Genomic DNA, 25,302 nt, shown 5'->3' on the forward strand with positions numbered 1-25,302 from the left:
GTAACCATTTGTAGAATGTGTCCATTGCATGAATCAGTGTTCACCTGTGGCATGACACCTTAGCTCTGAGTTATGCTGGTAACATTCTGGTAATAGTAATAAGGTGTGTAAGGCTACTCTTATTTTTTATCCCATTTTGCATGTGAAGAAACTGAGGCTTGGGGTACGTAGGTGGCTGGTCTAGGGCACTTGGAAAATTAGTTATAGAAGCAGAATGGGGACCAAAGTCCTCTGGTTCCTAGACCCTTCCCTTCAGAGGAAGGGCAGAAGTCCAGTAGGCCTGGTCTTGTTTGTTGACCCCCCCAGACTTGGGCTTGGCTCCAATGCCCATCCCAGTCTATCCCCACCATGACTTAGCGCCTAGCCTTGCTAATCTAGCATTCTTGCTTCCTGCTGTATCCCCAAGTGCTGTGAAAAGTGCCTAGGGTATCAGAGTTACTCAATCAGTATTTGTCAAATGAATGAACTGTCTTCAGGGAACCTCTAGAAATAGAGGTAAGGAGGGAGTTACTGCTGTATTGACAACTTACAGGGTTCCATGCGAGGTACCTTCCCTCCCATTGTTACTAGGCACCCCCTGAAGGTCCCGACATATGGAGGACCTCTGGGGGATGGATGGGAGGAAAGTTGGACAAACAGTGCCATGGAGGGGGTGGACTTGGTAAGCTAGTTGACAGAGGCTCACAGCGAGCCTATGTAAGTCCTAGGAGAGAAGGTAGCCCCCAGTGTGGAAAAGGTAAAAGCATTCTGGTAATGGTGATCATCTAACACACAGGTTCTCATTCAGAGGTGATTTTGCCCCCCGGGGACATATGACAACATCTGGAGACATTTTGGGTTGTCACACTGAGTGGGAACTGCTCCTGGCGTCTAGTGGGTAGACCCAACATCCTACAATGAGCAAGACAGTCCCTCACAGAGAATTATCTCTTCCCAAGTGTCGATAGGTCTGAGGTTCAGAAACCTTGTAAACGTCACCAAGAGCTAGGACGACCCAATAATTTCATCATTCAAACTGGGGCATTTTGAGAGTGGGATGGACTTATTCCTAAATATGTTGGGACGGTGTTCATGACCTGGGCAGGACCGGATGCCTTGTCACCTGGCCAAGAGTCCTTGGACGAGGTGGAATCTCATGGGCCTGCAGGACATGGGGCAACGGAAGAAGGGACACGGGTGAAGCACTGTGGTTGTTGGCACGTGGTGTAGATGGAGAGAAACTCAGCAGGCCAGGTGGGGTCTCCAGAATGGGAAGGTTTGACTACCCGATGTCGAGGAGAGGCAAAGCCAGGGAAATCAGGGCTTCGCAGAGCAGCCTCTGTGTCACCAAGGCCAGAGTATTACCCACAAATTACAGATAAACAGAGAGATGGTTCTTTTCAGGAATGGCATGGACAGATGTCAGTGGTTGATGGGCATGTGTAAACGCTGTCTGTCAGCCCACATCTCCTTTCCAGGTCAGGAAAAGGCAACATGTTTCACGTCTCTTACAGCTCTGATAGGTTGTGTCCACCCGAAAGGCCAGGTCCAGTGGCAGGAACCTCCCTCTGGCTCAGAAAAGCGTGCAGTGATTGATGAGCCATATCTGCCACAGGTTTGAAAGAGGAGAGAGATGGGCCCGCAGGCCACACCTTTGCCGTCCCTTCATAGGGCCTTGTTCCCGGCTCTCCTTGGAGCTGGAGATGTGAGCTTTGAGTCCAGTGGCCTCTAACGTATTTATTTAGGTCAAGCTGTGTTGGCTGCTATGCGGATGCCATGGGGGACCACAAAGACCCAGAAGACATAGCCCTCAGCCTCCCTCCAATACCACGACATCTTTATGGATGAATAAGATTTGTGTCAATAAAATCATGGGAGAACAGGGAACAATAGAGGACTGCAGTAACCAGGACACCCTGCATGGTGGAGCCTGTGGCCTGGTCAAGGCCAGCCAAGGAGAGAGGAGCCTGGGCTCAGAGGAGGAGGGCGGGGGAGGAAGTGGGTCTGGAGAAGGACTCGGGAGAGAGCGGGAATGGCAGAGGGAAGGCTTGCTGAGCCCCAGGGGAGCAAGACAGTAAGTACAGGAGCCCACAGTGGCCCACCTGATGACACTTTGCTGTATTTTTGCAGGGCGAGAGATGGTGGGCCCCACGCTGCCTGGATACCCACCCCACATCCCGACCAGTGGACAGGGCAGCTATGCCTCTTCTGCCATCGCAGGCATGGTGGCAGGTAAGGGGAGGGGCTGGGCAGGAGGGGAAGCATTGCAAAGAGGAAGTGGTGGCCCCAGGCCGAGCAAGAGAGGACGAGAGGTGAGCTGTGCCCCTCGCATAGGCTTCCCGAAGGGCAAGGAAGCGTGGACCGAGAGGTGTATCTTCTTATAAATGCCTGGAGAAGAGACTTCAGTGCAGTCCTGGCTCCATAACTCTCTCCAGCTCAGCCCCCTTCTTCCCAGTTGCTCCTGTATTACCCACCATGATGAAAAGGGAGGGGCTGAGACAGCCTGGTGTTCAAATCGGAGCTCTGCCCTTTCTTCCAGTGATTCAGTGAGCCTTGATGGAGAGGCCGCTGGGGGCCATCGGAACACTGTGTGCTAAACCTAAGCCTAGCCTACAAGCAACCCGTGGTCTCCCAGTTATTTCACTCTGGTGAATCCCATTTACCCTTCCTGTAAAATCTGAGTTTGCGTGGTGTCGGTGATGATGGCGATGAAGATGGTTGAAACACAACCTTCTTCACACCTCGCACTCACTCAACCCTGCACGGGCAGGACCCGTGGCCGGAGAGCTCCAAAGGTACTATAAAGTGTGAGACGAGCTGGGAGTGCTTCTCCATCATCACTTGGACTGTCCTGGAATCCTCCCTGCCAGTCATTGGGGTCTCTTTATCCACCAGTGTGGTCATCACCCAGCAGTGACCCGGGGTATCGAGGTTTGGGCAAGTAAAGACAATGAGAGTTTCTTTGGGCGAGTCTCACTCTTTTAGGAAACATACAGGAAGGACCCCAGGATGGATAGGGTGGAAGAGAGCCATGCGCACCGCCCAGAGAGGCCTGAGGACCTGGAGCTTCTGGAAGGGGCTCTGAATCAATCAGGGCATCTGTGACCTTCCTGCCAGCCCTGGACCAGCCTCTCTGGCTTTGACTCCAGAGACTCAAGGCATTCACCCAGGCCTGTTTCCCTCCCCCACTGGCAGGGGTTATTCTTTACCAGCCACCCACTCGGGTGCCCTGTGCGAGGCAGGTGGCCTGGGCTCTCCCGGGCAGAGGGAGGGGAGGAGGAGGGCGGGAGGGAAGGAGGCTCTGCGCTCCCTGGGAACCCGCTGAGCGGGCCTTGTCGCTGCCTGGTTACCGTGGCGATGTGCTTAATGCAGCGTTGAAAATACAGAATACTGACTCCTCTCTCCCTCCTGGCCCCAGACTCCCTCCCTCCCTCCCTTCCTCTTCTGGAGCGTGAAATGAGATTGGTCCAGATAAAAAAGGAAAAGATTTGGTTATTTTTTTAAGAGTGTGGATAATGGGGCCTCTCAATCAAAATCCCAGGCTCCAGTCGGCTCCCCCCATTCCCCTTCCAACCTCTCCACCTTTCCCTGCCGCCTGCTTAGAAGGGGAGGAGGAGATGTAAAGCACAGGGCTTTTCTCTTAATTATGGATCATTCCCGGGGGCAGGCCCAGGGCAAGGGGTGGTTCCTGGGGCCCAGAGTCTGACCTGTGAGGTAGCTGGAAGGCTTGGGCCTCTCATCAAAGGCCCCCAGGTTGTTTCCATAAAGACCTCACCCTGAGTGGGTGTTGTGGAAAAAAAATAAATAACACAAGTACAGCCTGGACTGCAAAGTGAATTCCAAGAGGGGGCTTGCTTGGCAAGGTGGATGGGCTCCCAGTAAGTTACATGCAAATCAGTTTTCAGAAAGTACAATGTTATTTAGATGCATCCCTGGTTCCCAGTAACTCCATGGTGCAAATGAATTCTTAAGGAATTGTTTTATAGAAAAAGTATTCGTGTCCATCTCTTACCAGTGGTTACAATCTCCAAGTTGACTGAAGCGAGATTCCTTCCATTAAAATCAAACCTTCATTGAGCACCTACTGTGTGCTAGGTACAGACAAAGTGCTCAAAGCAAGGCATACCAATGACATTCTTCCATCAATTGTGGAAGGAAGGAAGAGATCATTTGTCAGGCACTTTCTGTGTGCCTGGCCATTCATAGGTATACATTTATTTCTCATTTAATCCTCACCGTAAGACTGGGAAGCTGGTATGATCTTAGTTTTATGTAGATAAGGAAACAAGCGTAGAAAAGCGAAGTAGTGCGCTCGGGTTCATAACCATACTAAGTGGCTGGGTCGTTTTTGATTTCAAATCTAGCATTCTTTCAAACCTAGCGCACTACACCACGCTGCTTCCCACCATACCGGAAATAATGACATGCGTTATAGGAGAGCGACGTAGGAACCAGACCAGGGCACAGATTTCTCTTATCCACTCATCTTCTCTTGTGCCTTCTAATCGTTGTTGCCGTTGTTCCTGTCTCATCGATACAGTTAATGACCCTCTAACCAGTTCTGGAGCTGTACTGAGAGCTCCGATAGATGGATCCATCCGTCCATCTCTCCATCTTTCCATCCATTCATCTTTACACACAGTTTTACATACATCCGTGTATCTTGTCATCTATTCTTCCATCCTCCTATCATTCATCCTTCTATTCGTCCTTCCTTCCACCCATCCATCTACCCATCCTTCTATCCATCCATCCCTTCTTCTATCCTTCCATCATCCATCCATCCGTCCACCTTTCCATTCATCCATCCGTCCTTCTATCCATCCTTCCATACATCTTTTCACGTATCCATTCTTTCATCTATCCATTATCCACCCTCTCAACCATCCTTGCCTCCTACCATCCATTCGCCACTTTTCACTTAACAAATAGTGGTTGAGGATCTATGGCATGGGATGCTGGGGATATAGCAGTGAACAAGACAGGTCCCTCTATTTATGGAGCTTACAGCCTAACAGTGGAGGAAAAAAGTGTAGTAAAAAAGTCAGTGAATGAATAGACAAGATAATTTCAGATAGTGATAAGCCCTTGGAAGACAATAAAATGGGATGATGTAATACAGAGCCACAGGGAGAGAAGGTTACTTTAGATCGGGTGATCCAGAGAGGCCTCTCTGAGAAGGCGTTCAAAATGGTCAACCAAGTGATAAACTGGGGCAGACCGACCCCAGCCCAAAAGAACAGCAAGTGCAAAGGCCCCAAGGCAGGAACTAGTTTAGCATGATCACACAAAGAAAGAGGGTGAAATATCCGAGAACAGTGAGTGAGTGGCAAAAGCACTGCAGAATGAGGAGATGTTGTTTGTGGATGGGTCGAATTTGTAAACTACTCAGGCCACTGGGAAAACAAATTGCAGACCGTCAAAAGAGGAAGCACAGAGACCAACTGACCAATTGAAGGACAACTGCAGTAGTTCATACAGGACATAACAGTGGTTTGGGCCATGGAGGTAGCAGGGAAGGAGGAGAACAGAGACACTGAGGATGGATTTTGGTGGTAGAGCCAACAGCACTTACTAGTGAACTGGCTGTAGGGATTCAATGACAGGGGAAACGAGGATGGGTCCCTGGTTTGGGGCTTGGGAAACAGCATGGATGGTGGTGACAAGTATATATGTGGGAAGTTAGAAGAGGAAGAGGTAGGGTATTTGGCATGTGGAAGTCAAGCGTTCTATTGGACCATATTAGGATTGAGACACCACCTAGATCACCGGTTTAATACATCAGCAGGCACGTGGTGTGTGTCTGAAGTCAGGAAAGGATCCTGACTAGGGCATAAATTTCAGCCATTGTACAAAGCTGTTATTTAATGCCAAGGGATTACACAAGATCACTAGAAAGGGAATGTGAATGGAAAATCACAGGAGGCTCACAAACCCAGCCCTGGGATTCTTCAGCATTCAGAGACATAGCAGAGAAGGAACGAGCAGGGCCAGTGAGTCAGAAAGGCCCTCGGGTTAGGAGGCCAACCAGGAGAACTGGCCTCGTGAAACCCAAAGGCATGGAGGGAGTGATGAACTGAATCAAGGTCGGCTAAGAGGTTGAGGGGGGTGACGGACACGGAAGTGACCACTGGAGTGATCAGGGTAGAGGTTGCGGAGATCTGAAGAGATCGTCGTTGGCCTGATTGGAGGGGAATGAGGAGGCGAGGGCAGAGACCGTGGAGCAGAGAAGGGCTGGTAGCTGGAGAGGAATGTGGGGTAAGAAGAGGATTTTTAAAAGAGAAGAATGGCAGAGCATGTATGCTGGCTAAGGCAGTGATGAATTGGAAAGGGAGACGTTGATGAAGAGTAAAGAGAAGGGATAAACTGTAGGGACCAAATCCTCAGAAAGGGGAGTAAGGCAGGATGCAGAGCAAAGAGGATGGGTTGACCTTTCATGGGTGCAGGGACATTTCATCTGCTTTGGCTGCAGGGGGCTTGACAGATCTGGTGGTGGGAGGATGCTGCACCCAGGGCGTGTACCACCTCCTGAGTCTCGTACCCTACTCCAACTTCTAAGTGACCGAAGCAGATAGGTACTCTGTAAGTGTGTGTCGGATGAGTGAATAAGTGAGCAAGCGAGTGAGTGAACGCACGAAGAAGTAACACAGGGGGAGGGCAAACACATTGGACTTTCCACCTCTCTTCCTGTCCTTTGGAGCCGCTGAGGTTGGCTTTGGGTGAGGTGGGGTCAAAGCCCGAGGGCGTTGCTGGGCAACCAATGTAGAACCGGCTTCTTCCAGGGTGCGCTGAACCCGGCAGTAAGCGGGACAGGCTGCGTGGTGAATGCAAGAGAAAGCACTGGGGTCTATAGGGTCCTAGCAGGCCCTAAGGGATCGTGTGGCCTTGGGCAAACGTCCCTCCCTGGGGAGCAGTTTCTTCATTTGTGAAATGAATGGCTGGATGACATCATTTCTTTTCCTTTTTACTATATTTAATTTAAAAAAATTCTCTTCGATGTGGACCTTTTTTAAAGTCTTTATTGAATTTGTTACAATATTGCTTCTGTTTTATGTTTTGGGTTTTCTGCCACGGGGCACGTGGGATGCTAGCTCCCCGACCAGGGATCGAACCCATCACTCCCTGCATTGGGAGGCGAAGACTTAACCACTGGACCACCAGGGAAATCCCTGGATGAGATCATTTCTTAGTTCCTGTCTTTCTATATTCATCCCTTTGCTTTTCTTCTCCCTCCCTTCTTATACATGTATTTCTTGGGCTCCTGACCTGTGTTAGACTTAGGCCCCGCCCCTAAGGAACTTCCTGTTACTACTGCCTATGCTGACTCCCCGGACGAGGACCCAGTAACCTTCCTCTGCTTCCGGCTCTTCCTCCTTGCTTCCATTCCTGGTGTGCAATTGCCTTCTTCTCTGGCAGGGAAGAAGCCCCTACTGACCCCAGCTCAGGCTTTAACACTGGTTGGATGACTGGTATGAAGCTCTATTTCAGCGCCTACCTAATGGGAAAATCATAAAAGCTAGCGTTTCTTGACTGCTTCTTATATTCCAAGCATGGCGCTCATAAGCATTTGACGTGTGTTATCAGATTGAATCCTCAGCAAAACCCCACGAGATAGGGACAATACTCTGCCCCATTTTACAGATGAGGAAACTAAGGCTCAGAGGGGTTCAGGGACTTGTCCAAGGTTGCACAGCTAGGAAGTGGAGCATGGAGATTTGGCTCCAGACAGGCCAGCTCCAGAGCCAGGCAGCTTCGAGCCTCTCTTCTAGACTCTGGGAAGGAGATCAGGAAGGAACCACAGAAAGCACGAGGCTCACAACAGCAGATCAGATTCTGGAAGGCGGTGTGGATTCACCGGAGCTCAGGGTTGGCGGGAACCTGGCTTTGTGGATGAAATTGTCTCCTAAGTACATAAATGGATGATCTGGAATTTCAAGTTAAGAGCCCTCAGGTCAACTTCTGCTCTGCCATTTCCTAACTGTGTGATTTGAGGCCCCCTGCTCACTCGTGCTATACTCCGATTGCCTCTTCTATAAATTGGCGCTACTGATGAGCACTTTGTCGGAAGGTTATGAGAATGAAGGGGCTTACTGTGTGGGAGAGTGTTTTGCCAACTTCACGCCCCGTCCCAAGCCCCAGCAGTAATTGCGGTGGTCTGCTTTGTTATTTAAAGGAATTCTTAAGTAATTTTTTTGGTAAGTAATTCCTTTGGTGAAGCCAAGAATCCACTCACAGAAAGAGGTGATATGATTTGCTTTGTGTAAATCGTGCACTGAATTTGCTTGCAGTGGCAGATTTGAAATGAGACAAACATCTCTATGGAGCCAGTCCCAGGACACAGATGCCCTCCCCTCTCCTTCCCTTCACCCTCAGCAACCCCACCACCACCAAACACACGCCCCTCCCTAACAAACCATATTTAGGGAGGCTACAAAGCTTATCCTTACTGAGTCCTTCCATGACCCCTAACCCCTCTCACTCCCATTGGCCCTTCCGGGAAAGACCTTTTTACAGAAGGTCCAGGCAGCCGCAGAAGTGGTTAGAACCTGGGCCCTGGTCACAGCACAGCTTCCAAATTCCACCAAACCCTCCATGTGTGTGAGCTTCTGCAGATCCCCAAGCCTCTGTTTCCTCATCTGGAAAATGGGCACAATACTAACATCTGCGTCCTGGGGTTCCTGTGAGGGCTGATCTTGATGGGGCAGTACCTCCAGTCCCTGATGGAAAAGGCACTGCCCCACACGATGCAGACTGAGGGGCCCCCGAAGGACTGATGGAGGAGGACTTGCTCGATGCCTGCCCTGCAGACCCTGGTCCCCCATCCCCAGCCTTCCATTGGTGCCTCCACCTCATGGGTCTCTCACATCCTCTTCCCACAGGAAGCGAATACTCTGGCAACGCCTATGGCCACACCCCCTACTCCTCCTACAGCGAGGCCTGGCGCTTCCCCAACTCCAGCTTGCTGAGTAAGTTGCCTCTGGGGCCTCCCAGGCCCTCTGCTCTGCGGGGAGGGGTGTGCAAGGCTGAGCCAAAAGTTGCCTGAGACCTGGGAGGCCCCAGTTAGATGGAGGGCCCGGGAAGACAGGTGTTTTCCGTAATCCGAGCAGATAGAGGGAAGGCAGGGTACCGGGTTGCCTGGGAGAAGAGGCAGAAGGAAGAGAGACTTGCGTGCATCACTGTCTCTCTTCTCCATCCTGAGGCCACGTCTGTTAAATCTTTTGTTTTGTGTAAGATTCAGGGCTCAGGCTTTGGGAGGGCAGTGGTGGGTGGACTCCAGAAAAGTCTTGGAGGGGGACTGCCTGCCTTCAGGGACTTGGAGTCCCACAGCTGCAGACGCTGTCACAGGGGCGCCCTGCAGGAGTGCCAGCTGCCCCTCTGCTGGGGAGCACCCTGATTGCAAACAGTGCCATCCTGTTGCCCACATTAACCATCTAAGCGACTCAAAAATACTCACGATTCAGCAGCAGAGCCCTTACACAGAAATCCTCTGTTCCGCCACATTCCTGTTGTTTGGCTTGAGATATGGACAGCCTTCAGGAGGAACAGAGAGTGAGCTGTAGAGCTGCTCCTCAGCCCCTGTCTCCCCCTGGGCCTGGGCTGGGTAGAAAAGCTTTTCAGGAAACCAGGCCCCTTAATGGGGAACGTGAGGGATCCCACTGGAGTCTCCGTGAGGGATGGCCTTAAGGGTCTCGGAGCAAACCTGAACCGGACAGAAGCCGCAGTGCAGTACGGCCAACCGCAAGGGCGCCGTCGCAGGCCTGGCAGGACCGTCCATTCCCAAGACGCCTCCTCTCCTCCTGTTACCTCCTGATGTTCCAGAAATGACTAGGAGGCTGGCTGAGCTGGGTTCTGTTTGCCAGATAAGTTCAAGCCACCCTTCTGTTCAATGTAGCCGGAAAGGCTGACGGCATTGAGACATGCCCTACCCGTGGAACTTTCCTGGGCTGCCCATCCTGCAGGTGTGCAGAGCTGCCTGGTGCAGGCCCTCAAATGTGCATCCCCCTCGACCAGTCAGGATCCAATCCCCCTACTTCCCAAGAAGAAGATCCTCTGAGCTCGCACCTTTTGGGCAAGGCTGGGGAAAGCCCCAGTGATCTCCCCGCGTGAACTTGGTTCTTCAGGGTTCCAAATGTAACCGCTCTCTCTTGCCCTCCCCCTGATACAAGGGCGTTGAAGGTCAAAGGAGTCATGGCGGGAGGGGCAAGAAGCCACTGTTCTCCTTCTGGCCAGAAACTCAAAGGTGAGGCCAGAGAAGGAGGAAATAGGGCCAGAGAGGAGTTAATCTTTGATGATCAGATAGGCCTGGGGGATCAATGATTAACTTGTGCTGTCTTAAAGGTCGGCAGAGGCAGGGAGACGCTGCGGTGCAGTTTCCCCTTCTGACCAGCAGGTGGTGTTGTTCTTTTTTCGAACGTGTCCAGGTTCCCCGTATTATTACAGCTCCGCAACAAGGCCAAGCGCGCCACCTACCACTGCCGCGGCCTTTGACCATCTGTAGTTGCCATGGGGACAGTGGGAGCGACTGAGCAACAGAAGGACTCGGCCTGGGACGGGCCCCAGAGAGTCACACAAAGGAATCTTTATTTATTACATGAAAAATAACCACAAATCCAGCATCACGGCTCCCTCCCTGTGTGGTTGATTTAATGAACCATGAGAGACCGGACGACGTTGGAGAAGGCCGCGCTGTCCTCCAGGACTCCTTAATGAGGGGCAGGAGTCCCAGGGGGACAGAACCGTCCCGTTCCAAAGAGACAAAATTGGAAGAGAAGTGGGGAGAGAAGAGGGGACAGCCAGAGGCTTGAGAGGGATGGCACATGGGGCCCACGACGGGGTCAGGGGCACACAGAGGCACCTCTGTGGCTCCATCACCGACACGCTCTAGCAGCCGCGGGCTGTAAGCGCTTCGGTCCAGCCCACGAGCCACAGCGGGCTCTCCCGCACCGCCGCCCGGAGAGGCACCACCTTCTCTGGGCAGCTTGCTCGGCGCTTTCCACTCCTCTCCCTCTTGGCCCACAGGCTGAACACTGGGTCCAGCCAACCAGGAGCTCCGCCCGGTGGTCAAGGTGGTCATCCGCCTTCCTTCTACCTGCATGCGGTGCGTGTAGGAGCTCCGTCCGTGAGCCTGTTGCAGCTTGAGACAGACATTCCGAAGCCCCCGGGGTTCCTGGGGGTGGGGTGCAGCCCTGCCCAGGGCGGAGCCAGGCACAATGGCTGGGGACCCGCCTCCCCTCCCAACAGCCCTGCCAAGCCCACAGCTACCCGAGAGACCCTAAGACAACCCCCCAAAGCCAGCCATGGTGGTTTCCTCTCTGGCTCCCACCATTCCTGCCCTCCGCTCCCCAGGCCTGACTGTAAATACTGTAAATGAGGCTCTGCTTGAGTCCAGCTGCCCTCTTCCTCTCAGTGAACTGTCTCCCTGCCATGTCGGGCTTCTCCCCGTGACGCTTCTTTTTTTTTTTTAAAGACAACCCACCACTGCCACAAGACTCAATAAACCATTACTCTTGGTCTCCAGCTTTGGGGTTGGCTGGGGAAGGAGGCACCCCAGGACTGGGTTTTTTTCTCCAGAGAACCTCAGAGCCCAGTGGCCAGCGAACTCACTTTGGGGCCGGGCATTGAGAGGACCACGAATGCCCAAGGGAGAGAGCCCCTGACTTAGCATTCGCCCTCTGCCCCCAGAGACATGTTCAGCAGCGGGCAAATCACGTATCCCAAGCTTCGATTGCGCCAACTCTGAGTAAATGCGAGCATAAAATAAGCGCGTGGCCTGGTGCCCGGCCAATCACAGACCCCCCCCCCCCCCCCCCCACAGGTAGTTGCTGTTCTTAATAACAGGAAGCCAGAGAACCCGCCGGGAAGGTTGGAGGCAGATCCGGGAACAGCTCTCCACTGGAGCCCACATAAACAGCTCTTAGGGTCCCTGAGGTGTGAGAGGAGGGAAGGGAGAAGACAGTTCTGGTCTCTGCTGCATGGGGCCTCACATAAATTAAGCCGCCATTTGCCCTATTTTACATATGGAGAAACTGAGGCTCAGAAAACAATGAAATAACTTGCCCAAGGCAGGAAGTAGGAGATTCAACCAAATCCTCTTACCTTAAGTCCAGCACTTTCACCCAACAGCGCAGGGCTCTCATCGGGGATGCCAGGGGGGTTCTAGACCCAAGGGAGGTTCTGAGACTGCCACCGAGAGTTTAATTTTTGGGGGTTTGTTTCCTAAGTATTTGGCAAGACTGTGCGATCAAGAAGCTGAGGCCAGGAGGGGGTGAGGGAGCTACTCTAAGGACTTAGGACAACCCCCTTCTGTGAAATTTTAGAGGACAAGTCACAATGGTGACTGCCAGGTGTCTGCCCCCAAGAGGGTGCCTGGCCCACCAGCGGCCGCCTGGTGTCTGCGTGGACCCCCTCCGTGAGGGACCCAGCTGGAGCCGGGGGCAGGATGCCCAGATTAATGCCGACAGCTAGGCAGATAACAGCTGAGGTTGAGTCAGATGGAGGAGGGGCTTCCTCATCCCCCCACTAGCACCGCAACCAGGGGCTCCCAGGCTGGGAGGGCAGCGGCTGAGAGACAGGCCTCTGACCTCCCTGGTCCTCCCAAAGGAGAGGCGAGGAATGCTCGCTGCGGATGGCGTAGACAGAGTGGGCCCCCCGCAAAGACCAGTCCCCATGACTTCTGAGCGGATCTGAGATGAGGCTCAGTTTTCAATAACAGGGTTTTCCTCCAGCCACGAGCAATGGCGGCAGGACTGCATCCCATTATATCTGGGTTCCTGAGAGCCCTAAGACAGTCCCCACCCAGGAATCACCTTGAGGTGGATGGTGCCCCACCAGAGCCTGCAGAGCGATCCTTCCTATTCCCAGCCAGATCCTTTCTGGGGACCCTGGTGCGCTGGCAGCCTCTCCAAGCCCTGAATGACAAAGGGACCTGGGCTGCGCTTTTGCGGGCTGACCGTGGCTCAGCACTCCCCTTCCTTCCGGAGGTGAGCTGGGCCCCCCGGGACACTCTGCTCAGAGTAGGTGTCGGCGAGTGTGCGGCAGGTCCTGGCCAGTAGCGCTCCAGACACTCCGTCCACAGTCAAGCCACGGGTCCCCCTTCGGGGCTTGGAAAATACAGCCGTCTGTGTGCTTGCGGGGAGAGATGATCTCAGGTGCCCTGACATCAGGGGTGGTGTTGGGACAAGTTGGCGAGGTACATGACGGGGTCGTGGTGAAGAAAGAGTATGAGGGGAAGGGCGGGGAGGACAGGTGTTGGGAGGCACAGATGAACAGGAAGCGGCTTTCCTGCTGGGGAGCGTGGGAAGTATCCGTGGGTAGCTGCGTGGGAAGTGGCGGAGAGGTAGTTTACTCTGTAGCAGGGTCGAGGCCCTGGGTTTTCTGAAGGTATATGGGAGCAGTGCGTGTGTCGGTGGGAGAACTGGGGACGAAGCCTGGGCCCGAGGTGTTCCCAGGGCAGCGAGGGCCCTGTCTCACCGCCCGCCCCATGCCCCATCCCCATTGCCCCCGGGAACCATCCCTCTCACTGCCTGTGTGGAGAGTCTTCCTCAGCTTTCCAGGCCCTACTCCCCGGTCTGTCATCCTACCCTTCCTCCTCCAGTGGCCCCTGCCCTCCTGGCATTGGCCAGGAGAGCCCAGGGTGCCTGGAGCTCAGCGGTCTGTGTGGGCCAGGCAGCCCTTGCATGGTGGTGCGTTTCCTGCTGGGAGACAGAGCAGCTAGAACCCTACCTGGGCCCACCATGTAGGGCAGAACACACCTTTCTAAGGTGGACTGGAGCTGCTGTGACCCTCTGGCCCCTACCCCACGGCCTGCGGCAGGGGGAGGCAGGGGCAGTTAGGAGTCCTGCCCCAAGGCCAGCCCCTCCTGTCTCTTCGCCAGTATTCTTGGCATTTGTTGTTACTAAAAAACACGTACCTTCTGCCTGTCGTGTGCCAGACACACACTCAACCCTCACAGCAACCTCAGGTGAGAGGAGAGCATGGCCACAGTCTACAGATGGGGAAGTAGGAGGCCAGAGAAGGTGAGGGGCTTGCGAAGGTTTCCCCTCTCCCGCTGTCCTCACCATCCTCCTGGCCCCCTCCCCAAATACTCTCAACTTTTCCCACCAGAGTCTTCCTAAGGCTCGTCCTTTGGGGGTGGGCACAGGACAAGGGGGCTGGAGACCTCGGGGTCCCGAGTCAGTGCCCTGAGCTTCAGGGGGAATTGGGGCTCCCTCCCTGGCCCTCCCTGAACTCCCCCATCCTCAGAAGATAGAATAACCCTTCCCCCATAGGCTTAGTCTCTGTCTGTTTTTACAAAACTCATTCCCATCCACTTGTGTCTCCAATTCTTAACATCGGCCCCGTTTTGCCCTTGGGGAAACTGAGAGCAAGAGATGACTGGATCTTTCAAGGTCATTCAGAGGAGCTGGGGCCACAGCCTGACCCCTAATCTAAGGCCAAATCTGCATCCCAATCTAAGTCCTTGAGTAGCTGGATGTGGCCAGGCTTCTGCGGAGACCTCAGGCTCCCATCACTTTGTAGGGAGGGACAGAGTTATGTGGCCGCCTCCTTGACCCTTAATGTCCCCCCAGGCCGCCCCTTCTCCAACTTTTAGGGTCATAAAGCGTTTCCACCGCAGGTAGGGGTCTGATTGTTTCTGCCTCAGTTTGTGAGACACCCGCAGACAGGGAGTGACCCAGCCTGCTACCTGCAGCTGCCGCTGTGACTGTGATGAAAGCATCCCGGCCCACAAAGGCCGCCTCCTCTCTTTCCCTCGCACCTTTCTCTTTCCTTTTCCCGCCTCTTTCAATCTCAGCAGACCCTCTTCTGCTGAGTCCGAAACAGTTATTCCTTTGAGAGACCTTTGTGTCTGCAGTGAATGGTCGGGAGGGCTTAGAGTTTCCCCGTGTCTGCTCAGGAGAGGCTGGAAGCATTTCTCCCTCCTTCCACCCCTTCCGCTTGCTTTCTTAACTCTTCTCATTACTTTATTCTCCTCCTCTGGCTCTTGGGGGCTCTCGGGACACGGATGCTGGAGGTCCTTATCTCCTGATGGCAGATCCCGATTCCCTACTGCTCCCTGTTCGAGCGCATGCAACCACACACACCACCGGCAACCCCATCGCCACATCTCTAAGCCCCTCAAACCAAACCCGGTGCCTGGTTTCCTGGACAAAGCTGGAGGAAGCCAGCGAGGCCGGTCCCCGCCCCGGTAACATCCTCCCCTGGACGTCCCCCTATCTCCTTCTCTCGCTGAGCCGAGCGGCAAAGGCTAAGCCCCAGCTGCTGAGAGGCTGCCCTGAGATTTGGGGCGAGGGCTGGGGGAAGGGGGGCTTTGTTTTGGGGGAGAAGGGAGGTCAGGGCCCAGCTCCTCTGCATCTGTACCCGGTGGCAGCCGGCCAGGCTGGGGAGTGAAGCGCTGCGTCCGGCTCTCCCAGGGAAATGTGATTTCCCCTTGAGCGAAGCAGACTGTGCAGAGTGGAAATTGGCTCTTTTCTGAGCGAGTGGCGTCTGTTCTGGAGTCGGGGGCGGGCTGGGGCCCACGGGAGGCCGCGCTGGCCCCCGGAGTGAGCCCGGAGCAGCCATGTGCTGAGAACTCATTAGGGATAAATCAAACTAGTACCAGCGTGAAGCCAACTCCCTTCCCCCCACCGCGCCTCCGGGTCCCCCCTCCTCTGAGACGCCCCACTTCCCCTCCCCCTCCTCTCCAGCCAAGGCATCCTCCCCGTGTAACGGGAGCCCAAGCCCACACGTGCGTGCCTGCACACAATCGCACACGCAGCCCTGCCTGCCCGCCGCCCCAACTCCCGGGGCCAGCCTTGAATGAGACCCGCTTTCATTTACAAATAAATCTTTTTGTTTGTTTTAGATGTGTTTGCTTTTTACAGGGAGGAGGGCATTAGTTAGCTGCACTAGCAGCCCGGGCCTGGGAACTCACATTCCCCTCCAGCCCGCCCTTCCACTGCCATCAGGCCCCGGTTTTCACGTCCTGCTCGTGCCTCCTGGGGGCCCTGAGTGGAGGCCCCCGGCTGTGGGCAACGTTGGTTCCCCCCATACACCCCCTGGGGAGAGGAGCGCACCCCCGTGGGCCGGGCCAGGAGAGCATCCCCCAGCCCACCCACACGCCTCCCCAGGGGACCTTGCTGCGGCAAAGACGTTGTTCATCAATACGGGTGAGCTCGGTCCGAATGGAAACTTACTTCTCCACCAAAGGGAAGAAGAAAGAGAAAGAGAAGAGGGTAAGAAAGAAGGAAGCGGGGGCAAGGCCCCTTGGCCGCGGCGAGGACTGAGGTTTCACTGGTAGGAGGTACAGCCACGCCCTCCCCAGAGCCGCCCTCTATGCTGATGATGGCGATCAGGGAAAGGACCTGCTGGCCAGACGTTCTAGGGGCTGAGGTTGTGGTGTCACTGGAGCTGTTAGCTATGGCAATCGTAACGGCTCTGTTTACCCCCCTGGGGGACAGCGTTGCTCCAGAGCTCAGGCCTGGGTGTGGGGCTGTGTCCCCGCCCTGGCTGCCTCCCCGGTTGGCAACCCCAGGGAAATCCTCAGCTTCGTAAAATGCGTGGCTCGGGCCAGAACGATGTCCAGCCGTCACACCGTGATTCAGTAGTCACCTGGGCGGTGAAAGGCATTACGGGACTCATCTGACTGGTTCAGGTATGAAGCCCTCTTTCTACCAAATTCCCCTGGTAATTTTCCATCAGGCAAACACCGTATTTCCATATGCGGAATCCGGTCTCTGTTTGGGGTGGGGTGGGGGGGTGGTTGGCTTCTGGTGGCCCACCCACCCCAGGGCCCTGGGGTCCTGCCTCAGCTGGCTGGGCTAAAGCCAGGCTTCCAGAGGATTCCAGGCTGGGACAGAAATCAGAAACCTGAGCGAAGTGAATTAGCCACAGTTAATAATACAGTTTGGGGCCTGAGAAGGCCTAGTTCTCACATTCACTGATTCATCTGTTCATTCAGAAATAGTTCATAAACCACCTGTTCTGTGCCACACCCTGTGACAGGCACCTAGAAGGAAACAAGATGAACTGGACGGGATTATACCACCACCACCGTCACCCAAAATAAAAACAAGAAACTTCAGAGCTTTTATTTACAAAATGAGACTTTTATAAAAGTCAGTATAGGGCAAGACGGGAAAGGGATAAAAGCCAGAAGAGAGGGGATATAAAGTGCTGTCCGGTTTCAGGTAAGATTTGCAAAATCCCTCACGCCCCTCCCAGGCCTTTCTTGAGCATCCATAGCGCCTCCAAGAAGCAGCCTCTAAGAACAGCGACTGCAAACCCTCAACCTCGGGCCTGAAAAAGGGCTGTCGTCCTGAGCTTCTGTGTCCCACCGAGGGCTGAGGAGGGCGCTAGGCAAGAAGGCTCGACGTCGAGGAGACTCACAACGTAAGCGCCCTTTCCCAAACACCCTCTCACCCCACTGCAGCCACTGTGGGCCTGCCTGCCCCCCGCACCCCGTGACTAACTAGAACCTGACGGCCCGGGTCTTTCTCTGAGCTGCATCTTTGTTGCTACAGTGGGAGCAGGGTCGGGGTGGGGGTGGGGCGTGAGGGGATGCTCAGGGCCTCTAAAAGCTCACTTCCCTGCAGTCCTGGCTGGTCCCCCTCCTTCCCATCTCAGTAACCCCCTGCACCCTGACCACAGGTCCAAGAACTGGAGGGAAGGGAGGATGAAGAAGGTCCTGGGTAGAGAGGGTCGGGAAGAGGCCCGGGAGAGGAGGCGGGTGGATGGCACGTGGCGGGGAGACACCACCTGGCTGTGAGGTCGACATCTCCATCTCCTGGGTCCTTCCCGGCTATAAGCTCCGGCTCGGGGTGGTTACGGGGACCGGGGCCTTGGGGACACGCCTCACCTCTGTGACCCCCTTCCCCCATGCACATTTGCACCAAGCTCTCCTTGGAGGATGGAGGGAGGGGCATTTGGGGGCTGAAACACAACGATGGCAAGAGGAGAGGGCGTCATCGGAAAGGGACCAGGTGCCTTCTCCCCGAAGCCAGCCGGGCGGGGGTGGGCGGAGACCCAGGCCAAGGCTCGGGGCCCATCTGAGCATGTCGCCTGCTAAAGGAGGAGCGGGGGTGGGGGAGGGGAGGAAGGGGAGGTGAATAAATAATGGGAAATAAAACTTCATGAAGCAGAAAATAAAAAGCAGATTATACAGATGTGGCAATTTGAAGGATCATTGCCTCTGTCCTCTTTCTAACTGCTGCATCTGGAGGTTCGAAGCACCTTATCCCCTCCCCTCCCTCTGCCAGGTCCCCGCCTGGCTGGAGGTCCCTCCGCGTGCCTTGGCACCTGAAACACTCAGCCGGTGGCATCTCCTAGCACCATGCGCTCCTGCCCAGCCTGGGCCTGCGGGGCTGGGGCACGGGGTGAATGGGTAGAAGGGTGGGCCGGGCGTTTTGGGGTGAAGGCTCGAGTGAGGGGTGACTGGGGAAGAAGGGGAGCATCTGTGAGAGCGGAGTGTGGGTGAGGACGGGGTTGGTTATGGGGAGTCTGGATGGGCAGCGGTGACGGAAAGGAGCCTGGATGGGTGGGAACAGGGGGAGGATTTGGCTGGGGCCTGAGGAAGGTTACCCCTTGCGAAAAGGGGGTTTGGATGAGGTTTGGCCTGAGGGTGAGATCCAAACTTCTGTATCTTCGTGCCGGCAGCTTCTTTCTCGTCTTCATCAAAATTCATTTGTTAAGCCTCAATTTGACACCGTGCCAGGTGCTATATAAACAGACACGGTCCCTGCCCTTAAGGAATTTCCAGCCTAAGACACACACACAAGCTGACATTTTGTTTATTTTATTTTAAATATTAATGTATTCCCACCTTGTTCCAGAGAGGATTTGAGACAGCTCACAGGAAATGCATGCAATAAATTAGTGACATACAAATAAGAAATAAAGCATCAGAACGGGTGGAAGAGTGGGTCCTGCGTGGCTGCACCCGAGCCGCAAATCGGCCTGGAGTCTCTTGGCGGCCAGGTGAAAGGGTTGTCACGGTCACTTACCAGGCCTCATTCGCTCAGTGAGGGAGTCAGCGCCTCTCTGTGCATGTACTTCCTCCCCACCCTGTCAGATGGGGACAAAGAGATCCAGAAAATCAGAAGCTTCTACCTGACACCCAAGGTGAAGCAGAGGCCCACCTGGCTCAAATCTCCTCATCATCCTGGTACGTTGTCTTTCAAAGCAATGGACGACCTGTCACAGAATCATTCATAGAAAAGGGGAGTCAGCCGGGGACAGGTTTAGGGGAGATGATCCTAAGTTCACTCTCCCGTGTAATGAGTAACATCTGTACAGAAAGTTACCATTTCCAGGAGGATTGGTTGAGGGACCACGTCCTGCAGACGGGTCTGAAACTCAGAGCAAAGATCAGGACTGAAACCTTAGATTTGGAGGCTCTTCCCAGAAGCTAAAGCGACAGCCCTGTAGTCAGCCAGGTGAGATCTCTGAGAATCCCCCTTGCGAAAAGGCTGAGTTCAGGCTGGGCCGCGGGGAGGTTACAAGCGGAGAAAAGACAGAAAAGAACATGCAAGAAAGTAGAAGACGAACCAGGAGAACGTGGAGTACCGGAAGCCCAGGGAGGATAAAGTTTTGAGATCTACCTTTTTCAACACCAGGAGTCAGGCCCTGGGATACGATGGAAAACAACCAGCCCTGTTCCCGCCCTTGGGAGGTTTATGTTCTACTGGGAGCAAAGAGACAGGAAAGACAGGAGGGGAGGGCAGGGGAGGGGTGTAGAAAGTTAGGCTTTGATGTGATAGGGAATAACGGGGGGAGAAAGAGTCAAGGAAGGCTTCATGGGGGAGGTGGCATGTGGACGGCAAGGGATTTTGCCTCTTCCCAGTCCTAGCACTCCGAATTTCTCAGCAGATGTTCCCCCCTCCATCCTTTGGGTGGCATTGCCTCCACACCCCACCCCCATCTCGGAAGGAGGCCTCTGATTACCTTAGGCCCCTAGTGATTGGCTCAGAGGTGGGCACATGGCCCAATGTACGTTGCTCAAAGAGACCCTACCCTGGGGCTTCCCTGGTGGCACCGTGGTTGAGAGTCCGCCTGCCGATGCAGGGGACGTGGGTTCGTGCCCCGGTCCGGGAGGATCCCACGTGGCGTGGAGCGGCTGGACCCGTGAGCCATGGTGCTGAGCCTGCGCGTCCGAAGCCTGTGCTCCGCAACGGGAGAGGCCACGACGGTGAGAGGCCCGCGTACCGCAAAAAAAAAAAAAAAAAAAGACGAGACCCTACCCTGGACTTGAGTTTGAAATTTCCAACGAGCAGATATTCTCTGCGTGCTAGATTTGTACCAAGAAGAGGGAGTCTTGAGCTCTTGGGGCCACCTCGGTACCGTGAGGGTTGCCCCTGTCCTCCTAGGCCTGGGAGAAGAACAAGAGAGAAACAGGTTCCTGGCTCAGTGTGGAGCCCGACCTGGACACAGACTGTCCAGTTACTGGAGCTGAACAATGTCCTATTCTGCTAAAGCCCATGTGAGTTTACATCTGTCACTTGCAAAGTCCAGGCAGAGGGAGAGCTGAGTGCAGAGGCCCAGCCTCGGAGCAGGACCCCACGTTTGAGGGCAGAATGTGAACCGGAGTCCAGAGGCGGGAGGGTGCCTGAGGAAGGCCAGTGAGGCCGGTGCTAATAGCTAACAGGCTTTCCTTCTGTGCCAGGCATTGTTCCGAGCTGTTTACGTGCATAATTTCACTTAATCTTCACAAGGACTCTGTGAGGTAAGTAGTGCTATTATCCCCATTTTATAGAGAAGCAAATGGAAGCACAGGAAGTTAACAAACTGGCCAGGTCACACTGGGCCTTGTGCGGGTTCCACAGATCAGGGGGCACGTGGGGCCAAAGGTCGCTGAGAGGTGAGGAAGCTTGATGACTGAGGGTCGTAAGTGGGGAGCAGTGGCTGGAGGCCAACGTGCCAGGTGTGAACGGGACCAGGGGAGGGAGGGAAAGGGCTGGCAAAGACCACACATCCGTGGATCTCGGCTACAGGCAGCAGACGGGTCAAGTGCAGGCTCTTCTTTTTCCTCACGATGGCGATACTTCAAGTTGTTTGCGAGGCAAGATAACGAAGGGGTAGAGCATAGGCCGAAAACCCAGATGGGACCCCTGAGGGCGAGGTCAGGGTAGGCAGGACATGGGGAGGGGGAGGGGTGTGGGCACGAGGGAGGGGGAGGGTCAGTTCCAGGAATGCACGGAGCATCGCTTCCTCAGAAGGCAGGGAACAGGTAGAGATGGGGGCCAGTTAGATGCAGGATAGCTGAAGGCAAAGGTGTTGGCAGAGGGGGCAGTGGGAAGGGGCCCTTACGCAGAGTGTGGCATTCAGGACACCCCCTAAGTATGGGCAGCAAGCAAGTTGGGGGGTCGGCGGAAGGGAGAGGGATGTGGCCAGATGTGGATGGCCAGGTTGTCCCAAGGTTCCAGGGCGTTCTCTTCCCCCCACCCCCTTTTTATTTTAGACTTACAGAAAATTTGCATGCATAGTATAAAACATCTCCAGGCCATAATCTACCCTATTCTAGGCTCACTTACTCAAGTCATTCCATCTTCTTAAAGCCAAACTCCCAGACTATCTCCCAAGCCATGAGCCCGTCACTCTTCTGCTCGAAACCCACCCTCCTAGGCTGCACACCAGGTCCTTTACGATCCAGCTTCGGCCCACCCTGACCACCGTGTGTCTCTCACTCTATCCCACCTCAACCCTCCAGCCCAGCTCCTGCCGAGCAGGACACGCCCCACTTGTTTCCATCTGACTCGGAGCCCCCAGAGGAAAGGACCGAGGAGGCCTCGGGCCCTAGTGATCTCAACTCCTCCCTGGTGCCTGGCAAACAACAAACAAATGAATGTCTTCAGCAGAAAGCCAGATGGAGCAGAGATGCTGAGAGACCGGGAAGAGGTTACATCTGGGGTATCTCCTGGTTAGCTGAGCTCCCTAGGTGGGAAAGGAGGAACCGAGGGCAAACTTCAGCCAGCCTTATGGAGTCTGAGCTGTTCACCAAGAACCTGTGCCCATCCCCTTCTCCTGCAAAGATATGGACCAACCCAGTGCTGAGTAGGAAAGAAGAGTAGGGTGGACACTACACTACTCTAGGTGAGTCTAGGCCCGTGGGGTTTGATCCGTTCCAAACCCAGGACCGGGACTCGGTGCTCATTTGGTTTCCATTTTTGTAGGTTCCTTGGGACAGTTCTGTAGGAAGTTCTAGGCTGTCCCCATAAGGTTCCAGAAACGTCTTCCTCTCCATCCGCAGGAAGATGTCAAAGTCCCAACCCTTTGCTTGGATCAGACCTCCCCAGATGGCGGGACGCCTGGCTGGGCCACTATGGGTTTGGGGAAGTGGAAGGGCCTGGTTCTGGTGAGAGGGCGGGGCAGGGGGGAAGGCCTGGGGGCGGCCTAACTTCCTGTTTTTCCAGGAGCACAGCTGTGGCTGGACAACTGGGCCGCCCAGGCTTGGAAGATGCAAGCCCGCCCCCTGGTGCTCACATGTCATAACCACAGCCCAACAACCCACCTCCACTTCCCCAGGCCTCCAGGCCAACGGGGGCCAGGACAGCACTGGCCAGAGGGGGACCCGGCAGCCACGGTCACCTGGCTCTGAAGGCCTCACATGCCCGGGGGGAAAGGGAGATGCCAGTTCTACAAGAGCAAAGAAGCATGGAAATGTGACACGCACGCACACCTGCAAGCCAAGCTCTGCCTTTTATTCGGGCTTTAGAAATAAGCATACGGGTCAGTGAGGTCAAATAACCCACTCACGGCCATTCAGCCTGTAAGCATCACTCCTGGGCCAAGTCACGTCCACCTGGCGCTAGGCTCCCGCCTCAATCCAATGAGACGACCGGACTGCACCGTGGCTGTTAACTACCACTGCACATCAGAGTTGCCCAGGGAGTCTTAAAAGTACCTATTGGTGTCCCTGACCCAGATCTACTGTATCTGAATCCCTGGGTGTAGGATGGGAATGTCTCCAGCGTGTCTCTACACTGCCAACTGGAAACCAGAGAGCAGGACAGTCATCTCCTGGAGGCCAGGGATGCGCTTAATCCGTGTCTGAATCCCATAGCACTGGCCCATAAAAGGTAGTTAATATTACTTGTGAAATGAAAGAATGAACACATGAGTGGATAACTAAATGATTCTGAGGTCCCCTCCAGCTGTGACAGCCTACATATGTGACTCCTGCACCTGCTCAGGGTGCTACATACACGCCCACAGACATGCACACGCACACAGACATGCACGCACACACGGCAAGGGGGATGCGGCCTGCCACCCTGCGGGTGGCCCCAGCTGCCCGGAACTGGCTGACCCTCCCCTGCCCCTACACTCGAACACACCTCCTTCTTTGTTGGCATCTATTGTGCACGCTTTGGGTGTGTGGCCCGGCCCTGGGCCCTGGCCAGACACCCGTCGTGGCCCCCAAGTGCCAGCCCCACCTGGTGGAGTTCCAGGCTGCTTGCAAGCATGAAGGGGAGGACAGGGCCGGCAGGAAGGCCGGAGGGGCCGTGCGTCAGCCAGCAGGCGGGCAGTGGAGAGGCCCCTCTTGGCGGGTCGCCTGCTCGCACACTTGGCTGAACAGAGACAATGGTGGCCGCCCCTGCAGCCCAGCCTCCTTCCCACAGGCAGAGCCTCGGGTCCGCGAGTGCCCGGAACCTCCCCCAGAGAACAGCCCAGCTGGGAGCCAGCCCGATGGAGCACAAGGGGACTTCCCAGGCAGGGTGGCAAGGGCCCCTGGGAGCAGGCTGGTACAGGGGAGGGGACTGGGAGGGTCCTGGAGCCCCTCGGGCATGTAGCTTTCAGGGAAGGGAGCCAGGCCTCCGCCCCCGCCCCCCCAACTCTCCAGAGCCCCCAGCGGATGCGGACGCGTCACCACCTCTTACCCTCAGCCTCCCTAGGGTCTGAACCCGGAGAGAACTCCTTCCCTGCTCTGGGGAGGCAAAGGCCCCTCGTTCCAGGGCTCTCCACCGAGCTCTGGAGGCCGCCACCCCTTCCGGCCCTCACTGACCGCCATCGGCTCCGCTCTGACGATCAGCAATTGGCCATGCAAGGCAGGGCCTCTCTCGTTTGCCCACTGCGAGTGGGTGATGTGTGGGAGAGGAGACAAAGGCAGGGGCCCCAGGGTCAGCCTCACTGAGCCCCTGAACTCGCCGCATCCCTGCCCCTACCCAGAAGGCTGTCCGCCCAGTGGGCGGGGCCTGGCTGGGGTCTCCCAGGACCTCTCCCAGCAGGCCACCTGATTCCCAGAACAAGACCACCCTCAGGGCTGCGGCTCCCCTAGCTCGTCTGCCCAGAGGGATCTGCTGCCCCGGCCTCTGTCCCAGAGGTCGGGGGTCCCCGAGTGCTGTGACTCTCAAATAAGCACCGAGCTGCCCGCAGGCCTGGGAAAGGTGTCCGCTGTGGCTTCTGAAGGGATGGAGGGTGACATGGGATGAGCTGTGGGAGCGGAGCCAAATTCCTGACCTCCTGTCGCCCTCGGGAGCAGCCAGGGGCGGGGGCAGCAGTATTGGGGAGACTCCCGTGTACGAGGGACCACAGGGGAGCAAGGCTATCCTTCAGCGGGGGAGGGGCAGGGCCTCATCACCACATGCGCCCGCTGAGACAAGGCTCTTCCTCGGGGCTTCATCCCACATCCACCCCAGGCCGTGGGGCAGAGTCGGTGAGGGGGCACCCGATTCACAGCGGATTGCGGTTCCGCTTGGGGATGATCTTCCGGTAGGTTCTGCGCTCTGAGATGTTGCGCTTGACCTTGGCCGTGGTGGGGGCCTCATCCACGTGCAGGGACGGGCTGGAGTGGGACTTCTTCAGGCTGGGCTTGGACTCCTGTGGGCCTGCAGCCTCCTTCCCCAGCTGTTCCTCCCACAGGTCCAGGTCATCCGACGGGCAGTGCAGACGGGCCACCAGCAGCTGCAGGTAGGTCTCGTAACGGGTTTTCTGCAACACACGGGCCCCGCCGCCTTAGCACCACCCCGGCTCCAGGTCGGGAGGGGGCTGGGATCGTGAGGGACAGACAGCTCACATGTGAATGACGCTATGGCGATAAAGACTCCTGCAGAAGGAGCGCCGGGCCAAAGGCTAGCATCTCCTTGAGCAACCGTATCTGCAGATCCTGCCGTTCCCTGGGTGTTTTATGGTTACACCCGTAAGTCCAGCCCTGGTCTAACAGCCAACAGCGTGCAGTGCTGTGACTGGCATCTCTGGAGCACGTTACATCGCTGAGACACTAAAAGATCCGTAACCCACTAGGCCCGAGATCTGTGCAGCACAAACATAAACAGTGCACATCTGTGCCCAACCCTAAGTGAGTCTGCGTGGCGTTCTAACAACTGGCATCTGGAGAGTATGACGCTAACTACC

The 25,302-nt window shown here is 55.5% G+C and overlaps 2 protein-coding genes and 1 long non-coding RNA gene across 10 annotated transcripts in view; 2 read left to right on the forward strand and 1 right to left on the reverse strand.

The window, feature by feature from the left end:
• PAX8 (paired box 8) overlaps window positions 1-15,819 on the forward strand; it is a 61,317-nt gene extending 45,498 nt beyond the window's left edge. For all 7 annotated transcript variants that reach the window (XR_004352699.1, XM_032652193.1, XM_032652195.1 and 4 more), the window contains 3 exons: window positions 2,110-2,211; window positions 8,859-8,945; window positions 10,401-15,819. Coding sequence is in view for 6 of the 7 variants with exons in the window: in XM_032652193.1 (XP_032508084.1) it covers window positions 2,110-2,211; window positions 8,859-8,945; window positions 10,401-10,477 (266 nt within the window). In the remaining variant the exon portion in view is untranslated. The remainder of the gene's footprint in view (window positions 1-2,109; window positions 2,212-8,858; window positions 8,946-10,400) is intronic.
• Window positions 15,820-20,166: 4,347 nt separating this feature from the next.
• LOC116764207 lies at window positions 20,167-23,094 on the forward strand. Its single transcript, XR_004352755.1, has 2 exons — window positions 20,167-22,041; window positions 22,362-23,094. It is a non-coding gene; the product is annotated as an uncharacterized LOC116764207 (long non-coding RNA).
• PSD4 (pleckstrin and Sec7 domain containing 4) overlaps window positions 22,629-25,302 on the reverse strand; it is a 37,179-nt gene continuing 34,505 nt past the window's right edge. Inside the window, exon 17 of one of the 2 annotated variants that reach the window (XM_032652584.1) lies at window positions 22,629-24,879. In XM_032652584.1, coding sequence (XP_032508475.1) covers window positions 24,622-24,879 — 258 coding nt within the window. In that variant the 3' untranslated portion in view covers window positions 22,629-24,621. The remainder of the gene's footprint in view (window positions 24,880-25,302) is intronic. The other variant, XM_032652583.1, reaches the window with a different exon arrangement.

The sequence above is a fragment of the Phocoena sinus genome, chromosome 13 (genome assembly GCF_008692025.1).
Source record: "Phocoena sinus isolate mPhoSin1 chromosome 13, mPhoSin1.pri, whole genome shotgun sequence".
Taxonomy (NCBI): Eukaryota; Metazoa; Chordata; class Mammalia; order Artiodactyla; family Phocoenidae; genus Phocoena; species Phocoena sinus.